Genomic DNA, 9,403 nt, shown 5'->3' with positions numbered 1-9,403 from the left:
CTACAAGTCACAGCCATCCACCCAGTCATTGAGGTTCTTGCCCTGGCAGTGATGCCTCCAGGCCTCCCTGCAGATGGAGAAGAAGGAAAGGAGAGAGGGCACGTTGCCTCAGCCTTCAGTCATTCCTCAGAGCAGAGCATAAAGGGGCTGGGGCTCTAAACTAAAAGTAAGGTCAGGGAGCAGGCAAGGGAAGAGGAACTCACAAACTGGATTAACTAACAAGGAATTCCTTGGAAGTAAAGAAAATAGAAGAGAATGCCCTTAGTGATAGTGGTTGTGTGTCATCGAGTCAGTTCCAACTCAAAGTGACCCTGTATAGGGTTTCCAAGGTTGTAAATCTTTACTAGAGCAGAAAGCCTCATTTTTCTCCCACAGAATGGCTGGTAGATTTGAACTGCTGACCTTTTGGTTTGTAGCCCAGCTCCTAATCCACTAAGCTACCAGAGCAATGTTTGACCAAATATAGCAGGCTAATTTTTAAGTTGATAATTGGTATGGCCTTCAAATGATGTCATGAATTTTTAAAGGAAAATGTTCCCCAGCCCTGCTGTAGATGGTTTCTGAGGCTATCCATCTTTATGGGAGCAGAAAGCCCCATCTTTCTCCTGTGGAGCGGCTGGTAGATTCAAACTGCTGACCTTGTGGTTATCAGTACAATTCATAACCCACTATGCTACCAGGGGTCCTTGAGAATGCCCTAGGTGAGCATTTTTCTAGCCTCTATTTTCCTGGTATGGTAGGTGAGCATTGTTCTAGCCTCTATTTTCCTGGTATGGTGTTGTAGGATAAGCACTCGACCGCAAGGTTCGTTTGAACCTCAAGGTCAGTGGTTCAAATTCACCAGCAGTGCCTTGGAAACCCTGCCTAGACAGGGACACTGTAAGTTAGAACTGACTCAACAGTACTTAACAAACAACATTTTACCAGTGGAAACAGAGAGGTAATGTGTTCACCCACAAGGCAGTAGTAAAGACCGAGAGCATTGGAGTCTGTGCTCTTTTCTGATACTTGGCTGCTTCTGGGGACAATGATGCCACCTTGCATGTGTACAGCCCTTTGCAATTTAAATGACATTCTCTCATCCATCATCCTTTTAACATCCACCCCACCACCACAGCAGCCCTGAGAGATAGATTGGGCAAATACTATGCTCTCTATTTTCCAAATGAAAAGATGAAACTTTGATGAAAAATTACTTGTCCAAGATCCAGAGCTAGCAAATTGCAGAATTGTCCCCACAACCAATTTTCCTTGGCCACCACCAATCTAGGTCTTTGAATTGTTAACTTTAGAGCTCACAGGCTCTTTCAAGACCCTTACTGTTCCGGCTTCTCAGCTGACATCTTGAGGAAGATAAGGAAAGTCATGGGGTTCTAGGGTCCCAAGTTCTCAGGGGGTCCCATGCTCTGATATCTGGTGTCCTCTATGCTGTTATTTTAAAAGAGCACACGTTCCACACAGAGATGGCTCTAGATCTATTCTCCAAGAACAATTGATTGGCTTGTTATGCCTGTTCCACTAGACTCAAGATTCTTGTGGGCAAAGACTTAGGTCTCTGCCATCCCTGTAGCACTGCACGGAGCCTGGTGCATTCTCGGTGCCTGTATGTGCAACGAACAAAGCCCCTTTCCACTCTGGAGCCACTTCCTAGTTTCAGCCTCAGCTACCTCTCAGAGGTTATATATGCCATGAATGTACTCCCAATGTACAAAAGAGAGCTGTTGAAAACCACAAAAGTCAACTTAAAAGGCCCTATTGCTCACATCACAGGATGGGGTCTTCAAGCCCTTGGGTTAGTGCCTGAGCCTGCGTTCACCATTTCTGAGTTTATAGGTGTGCATGATGCACTGATGCGTCTGCCTCCTTCCAGGGTTAGTTTCTAGGGTTTCAACGGCTCTCAGACCAACGCATCTCCAAACCTGCAGCCATTTTCAGGGCCCATCTATGAACTTCCTCTAGCTTCATAGGGTCTATCTGTGGACCTTCTCTAGATTCATAGTCAGAGTCCCTCTGTGGACCTTCTCTGGAATTGTGACAATCCCTCTGCGGGCCTTCTCTAGAATCAGAGTCAGGAGCTAACTGCGGACCTTCTCTAGATTCATTGTCAAGGTCCCACTATGGACCTTCTCTAGAATCATAGTCAGGGTCCATCTGTGGGTCTTCTCTAGATTAATTGTGAGGGTCCATCTATGGCCATTCTTTAGAATCAGAGTCAGGATTCAACTGTAGACCTCCTCTAGAATCATAGTCAGGGTCCATCCATCTGTGGACCTTCTCTAGATTCAGTCATTTTCACCTGCCCCCTCTCCCTCCCTAGTTGTATCCTATCATCCTATCTGTCCCTATTGCTTCTTCACACACCCACCATCTCTTTCTCATATCCAACCCTATTCCTTCCTTCTAGCCAATCCATCACTAATCCATCACCAGTGCAACTACCCCAGTACAGTCCCTTAACTCTCACCTAGGCATCTGCAAGGACTTGAAGATGGCTCCCCCTACCTCAATCTCTCCTTCATCCATCTGCTTTTGGGTTAGTTGCCTTCACTACCTTCCTAGCTTTATCACATGTTATATCCATCCATGGTCCCTACTGATCCCTCACCCAGCACTCTGAATAAAAGGAAGATTGGGGACTCTTAAGTATTGAAACTCCCGCTCAAAGAGACTGAGAGCCATAAGGCAACTGCCTCAGAGGCACCTCTGTGAGCCAGTGATTTACTTCAAATCTCCTCCTGATGCTCATCTGTAACATGGGCAATCACAGCTCTGCAAAAAGAAAAGACTGAAACCATGCATGCTGAAGACCCTGCCCCTTCTCTGATATATTACAGATCTTGGACTTTGATATAAGATCTGGTTTGGACAAAGATTCCCACCCCTTTAAAAAGGTATACTAAGCCCTGGACTAGAGGACCATTAGGCAAGCAACACAGCAAAAGCAAATCTTTGAAGAGCCAGACTCTTGATCTCCCAGGCTGGACTCTAACACTTATGGCTACATGGCCACCAATTAATTGTTTATCTTCTTAAAACTCAGCATGTCATCTATAAATATTTCTGTACCAATAACATCTGTACCAAGAATTGTTGTGAGGATTAGATCTTGTCACTGTGGCATGGTCCCCGGCAGTGGGTACTTGGAAAATGTTAGCTCCCTGTTGCTGTCTACCAGTCCCAATCACATGACCTCAGAAGGAGTCCAGCCAAAGTGACTTACCAGGTGGCCAGGCCATGGGGCCCTTGGGCTATCTTCATGGCACAGATAACCGTATCCCTGAGGTTAGGCTTCAACAAGTCTGGGGAAGGAGACAGAGAAACACGATGAAGTGTTTCCTCAACGCAGGGAGTAGAGCTGGGTATCCAGTGTCCAGCTCATTTGCTCACGTTCACTTTGTCTTGCACGCACACACACATACACACACACACACACACTTCCTTCCTCCCTTCTCCTCCCTAAACCCAGGCCTGTCTCTTGACTACTCTGGAAGCACAGGTAACATTCTCCCCCTCTGTCAGAAGCAACGCCCCTCTATTCCTAAAGTTCTGAGGACAGCCTCCCCTCTGGGAACCCCAAATCAGTTTCATCATCCTTTGCCCCATTCCCATCTCCTCAGTAGGCGGATTGTGTGGGGAAGAAAACAAAAGTGGTGCATCACTTGCCTCGAGCCGGCCCAGGGTCCAAGTCCTGCTTACCAGTGCAGTACATGTGACACAGGTTAGGGGCCTTCAAATCAAAGTTGTTGCACCACTTCCGACTATTGATCTGAAAGATGCCATTATTGGCGCTTCCATCTGCCTCGTGGTCCACGGCAGCTGTGTTAAAGCCACTTGTGAAGTAAGCAAGGCAGACCCCTGAGTACAGCAGAGACACAAGGCTGTGGGTCAGACAGGCCAGGGAAGAGACAGCCAAGCCCAGCACATTCTCTCCTGCCTCAAGATGGTCAGGGCAGCCTCCCTCCTACCTGCTCTGCAGCTGGAAAGCACATGAGGCCTAGAGGAGGAAAGGAAGGTACCTAAAGCCACAGTGGTGGTTGTTAAATGCCGTCGAGTCGGTTCTGACTCATAGCAAACCTGTATAGAATTTCCAAGGAGTGGCTGGTGGGCTTGAACTGCCGGCCTTACAGTTATCAGTCTAGTGCTTATCCTAGAGTGCCACACCAGGACTCCTATAGCCACCAAATAGCAGGAGCCAGGACTCCCGGTGTCTCATTTTTCAGCACACACCAGCGCCAATAAATGCTTGTCGAATTGAATGAGCAGGAGCTAAATCATTAGACAGGAGACTAGGAAAACCAAGTGTGATCTCTGTAGGGGGCTGACACTTGAGAAAAGTTTAATTCAAATGTGAGTTACTATGTAATGCTATGCGATGGAATGAATGTAAAACTAGAGTTCTCTCATGTAAACTATCATATAATTCACAATAAAACATTGAAAAAAAAAAAGTGAGTTACTAGCCAGACGGCCTCCTGAACTGGCTAGTACTGGTTTGCTCAATGTGGTCTTTCTAAATTTCAGTTGTTGTTGTTGGCTGCTGTCCAGTTAGCCCTGACTCATGGTGACACTATACACAATGGAATGAACTAGTGCCTGATCCTGTACAATGAGAGCAGACTGCTGTAATCACAGGGTTTTCACTGGCTGATTTTCAGAATTAGATAGCCAGGTCTTTCTTCCTCATCTTAGTCTAGAAGCATTGCTGAAACCGCTTCAGCATCATAGCCACATGAAAGCCTCCACCGACAGATGGTTCACAGCTGCACAATGAAATGCATTGTCGAGGAAGGCAAAAATGTTACCATCACACCACGAAATTTCAGTTTTAAAAAAAGCATTGTTATTGAGTCTATATGGACCTGTTGTTGTTGTTAAGTACTGTTGAGTCAGTTCCAACCCATAATGACCCTGTATAGGATTTCCAAGGAGCAGCTGGTTAGTTTGAATCACTGACCTTGCAGTTCAAACAGACTGTAGTCCAGCACATTAACACAGAGTGCCACACCAGGACCCCCTATCGTGTCTAAATAGATCTTTGTGGTCATGTTTAAGGTTAGGGTGCTATGCTGTGCTTCTCCCTCAACCCCTGACTACCAGCAGTTCCAACTTGACTATCTCTTGCCTGCCTATTACATGTTGAGATCAGTGTTGGGTATTCCCTACTTGTCACTTCCTTTAACGCTCCTTTTACAAGTCAGAATATGGAGACTCTCCAACCACACCCCTTGAGCTAGAAGGCAGGAGGGAGAGAATGGCAAGGGGAGAGTGGGGGGCATTAGTAAAAGGGTTTCTCACAGTCAGCTAGGCTGTATCCTCGGTACCCTTCCAGACCAAATTCCTGTAGTACTCGGGCCAGCTCACAGCGGCTGTAGACCTTGGCCTCGCTGGCACCCAGTAGGCAGCTGAGCAGAGAGACGAAGGTGAGCATCATGCTCCCAGGTGGATGAGGCCGCCTTCTGGGAGCCCAGTTCCTGGCTTCCATACTGGCAGCAGAAGCAGAGACCCCGCCACTGTGGCTCAGAGCTAGGCTTGGAGATGGCAGGTAGCTCTCCAGCCCCGGTTAACCAGTCACAGATGCCTATTCCTCAGAAAAAGAAAAAGAAGAGAGACAGAGCCTGAGTACACCCCTGGGAAATGGGGAGAAGGAGTGGGTGGAAGGCAAAGCTCAACAGTGCAAATCGACACCAGCCGTGCAGCCTGAGACCCTGGAAAGAGTTCCGCGCATGCTCAGTCCCCTCTCCCTTCCAGTTCTACAACACACCCTGGCCCAACAGCTGAGGGAAAGGAAGGAAAATGACGAAGAGATGGTGACCTCCTCGCTGCATGACAGGTATTATGCAAGATTCCCTACAGTTTGGACTGAGACTAAATGTTATGTTAATCCATTATCGCATTGGGGTATGGCCATGCCTAGTTATCACTGAATCTCCCTCTCCTGACTTCACTGGAATAAGATCTGCTGCAACCCCCAAGCACGCTCACCTCCCTCTTGGCCTTCTTAAGTGGAGGTTTCTTTCTCCACACATAAAATGACTTCTGACATCTTCCCTTGAGCTGCAAACCTCCTATCCACTGCCTCTTGGACATCTCCACTTGGCTATCCCACAGGCACTTCCAACCAAGTTTGACTAAACAGAACTCATCTTCCTGCTGAAGCTTACGCCTCCTTATGTTTTCCCTTCATTGGTCTAAGACATTCCAGTTGACCCAGTTATCCAACCCAGAAATATGGAAGTCATTCCTGGTACTTCTTCTCCATCACTCCATCCCTCATCCCTCCACAGTTATTTAGTCCTCAAATCCTGCTGATCCTACCTCTCCTCCACAAACACTGCCTTTCTTCTAGTTCACACAACCATCATGGTGTGGTGGTCTTCCTGTGCCTAATTATGATCCCTCTTCCAAACTATTCTATGTCCTTCTGCCAGAATTAATTGTTTAAACAGCCAAAGAAGAAAGCCCAGCCAAGTGGTCCCTTTCAGTAGCTCTTTATCATCACAGCTCCTCAGCGTGGTCAACAAAGTCATCCATGACCCCAACTTGATGACCTCTCCCTCACTTTGTTCCAGCAATGCTACATTGTTCACTCATGATGACCTTGATGGTCTAGAGCACCAACATCTGTCCTTTATGTGGTTAACTCGGACTCAAACTTGAAAGGTCACCTCAGAGTGAATTTCCCAGTGAGACTCTTCTCCCGACCCCCACACTGGCCCCATCATACTTGACTGTAACAGAGGTTAGTCTTTCCCACAGTAAGGTAGACTTCCAAAGGACAAGTCAGCAGAGTTACTAGATGTTTCTTAAGCTAAAGTACACTGAAATCATGGCTAGGAAGTATAAGCCCGACCAAATCTACTTGTGGGAAGTAAAAGGAAGGAAGACAGCACACATCGCTGAGTTCCTAAAATACATCAGACCTAATGCCAGGCTTTCCCCTAATGTTCTCTAATGTAATCAGGATTAAAGCCCCCAATTTATAGATGAGAAGAGCACATTGACTGCCACAGTGGCTGGTTTTGATTTTTGTAGTTGTTGTCAAGTGCTGTCGAGTCGGTTCCGACCCATGGCAACTCTGTATAGGGTTTCTGAGAAGCCGCTGATGGGTTTGAACTGCCGACCTTGTAGTTCGCACTCCAGTGCTGATCCTACAGTGCCACACAAGAGGTCCCAGTGACTCAAATGCCATCTCACCCTGAGCATTTCACAGATGCTCCAGAGGTATAGGGAGTCGGGTGGTGATCCCAACCCAGAGACTCTCTCAGCTTCCCCCCTCCCCTCTCGCTACCCCCTTGCTTTCTCACACCCCAGATCCAGGTTAACAGCTCCTGGAGGAGGGAGAAGGGGACTCACTGACCAGGTGTCCTCCTCACCAGAGCTGAGACAATGGTAACAGAGCAGCAGCAGCGGAAATGGCCCCCAAACTCTGTCAGCACAGGGCACCCCTCCCCCCACGCTTCTGCTGGGACCCTGTGGCCAGGGCTGGGAGAGTGATGGGGGAGGGTAAGCTGGGGTCTTCTGGAACTCCCCAGCTCTGTGAGCTCATCTTCTAGAGTGAGCTCCACCCACTGAGCTAGAACTAGCCCACCTGAGTCTCTCAAGGTCATGGTCTGTGAACTTCTTTGTTGTTTGCTTCCATGAATCAGCTCCTCCTCATGATGACCCCCACCCGTTCAACATAATGAAACCTTGCCCGATCCCATGTCATCATGATTGGTGGTATGTTGGATTTCATTATTGTAGTGCCTTTGAACCTGGACTCCTCTTCCGGCACTATAGCATACAATACCCTATTGTGATCTATAAAGTTCTCATTGGCTCATTTTCAGAAGTACTTTGCCAGACCTTCCTTCCTAATCTGTCTTTATTGGGAATCTCCCCTGAAACTTGCCTAAACCTTGGTATTTTCAATAATCTGATATGCACGTGAAAGTTGGACAGTGAATAAGGAAGACCGTAGAAGAATTGATGCAGTTGAGTTATGGTGTTGGAGGAGAATATTAAAAGTACCATGGACTGTCAGAGGACAAACCTATCTGTGTTGGAAGAAGTACAGCCAGAATGTTCCTTGGGAGCTAGACTTTGTCTCTCATACTCCAGACATATTTTCAGGAAGGACCAATTCCTGGAGAAGGACACCATGCTTGGTAAAGTGGAGGGTCAGAGAAAGAGAGGAAGACCCCCTGGGAGATGTATTGGCACAGTGGCAGCAGCAACAGGCTCAAACATAGCAATAATTGTGCGGTTGGCACAGGACCAGGCAGTGTTTCCTTCTGTTGTGCATAGGGTCACTATGAGTTGGTACCAACGTGATGGCAGCTAACAACACCCACAACATAGTGGCATAGCTTCCAACATCACAACAACACAAACCACAGTACAGTGAATGAATGGACAGACTGTGGTTGAGGGGACACCTTGTTGTTGTGTGTCAGCCAGTAGATTCTAACTCATTGTCATTCTACACATCAGAGTCAAACTGCTCCCCAAGGTCTCAAAACCTGTCATCTTTACAGAAACTGATGACTGCCGCAGATTTCCTCCAGGTAGGTGTGATCTGCCAACTCGCACTCAGCAGCTGAGTAGCTAACCATTGCAATATGACTCTATCCTATATTGGTAAGGGGGAGGGTCAGAGGAAAAGAGGAAGACTCCAATGAGATGGATTGGCCAAGTGGCAGCATCGGTGGACTCAAGTGTGGCAACAGTAGTGAGGTTGGCCCAGGATCGGGCAGTGTTTCATTCTGCTGTGCATAAGGTCACTATGAGTCGGTGCCAACTCGATGGCACCTAACAACAACACAGGGTGGCTATGAGTCAGCGTCCACTCAACAGTGATGGGTTTAATCTTCAGGGGAGCAAACTGCTAGGTCTTTCTCCAGTAGATCTACTGGGGGGTTTGAACCACCAACCTTCCAGTCAGCAGCTGAACACTGAACCATTTGAACTATCAGGGCTCCTTCATAGGATATTAGGGTTTCTGAAACTGTAAATCTTTATGAGGTCAGACAGCCTCATTTTTCTCCCTCACAGTGTGGGGCTCTTAAATTTCAACTGCTGACTTTGCAGTTAACGGTCCAATGCCTGAGCCACAGCACCACCAGGGCTCCGTGACACATTTTTTTGCTGCTATGTGCTGCTAAGTCAACTCCAGTGCATAGCAACCATATGTATAACAGACTAAGACATTGCCCCACTGAATGCCCCATTGTTGTTGTTAAGTGCTGTCAAGGAGATCCCAACCCATAGCAACCCTGTGTAGGGTTTCCAAAGAGCAGCCGGTGAGCTTGATCCACCAACCTTGCAGTTCAAATGGCTTTGCAGTCTGGTGCATTAACCCACAGCACCACACCAGGCCCCATAAATCATAGCAATTACTACTAAGAGCAGAACCCAGCTATAC

General features: G+C 47.5%; 1 protein-coding gene across 1 annotated transcript; it reads right to left on the bottom strand.

The window, feature by feature from the left end:
• SPACA3 (sperm acrosome associated 3) lies at positions 1-5,518 on the bottom strand. Its single transcript, XM_006832314.1, has 4 exons — positions 5,296-5,518; positions 3,697-3,855; positions 3,221-3,299; positions 1-67 (listed from the first exon to the last, which is right to left on the bottom strand). Exons 1-4 carry the CDS (start codon positions 5,480-5,482, stop codon positions 1-3), a joined length of 492 nt encoding a protein of 163 aa, XP_006832377.1. The 5' UTR covers positions 5,483-5,518.
• Between the last annotated feature and the right edge of the window lie 3,885 nt (positions 5,519-9,403).

Source organism: Chrysochloris asiatica, unplaced genomic scaffold, assembly GCF_000296735.1.
Source record: "Chrysochloris asiatica unplaced genomic scaffold, ChrAsi1.0 scaffold00007, whole genome shotgun sequence".
Lineage (NCBI taxonomy): Eukaryota > Metazoa > Chordata > Mammalia > Afrosoricida > Chrysochloridae > Chrysochloris > Chrysochloris asiatica.
This window is presented reverse-complemented; position numbering and strand designations above follow the sequence as displayed.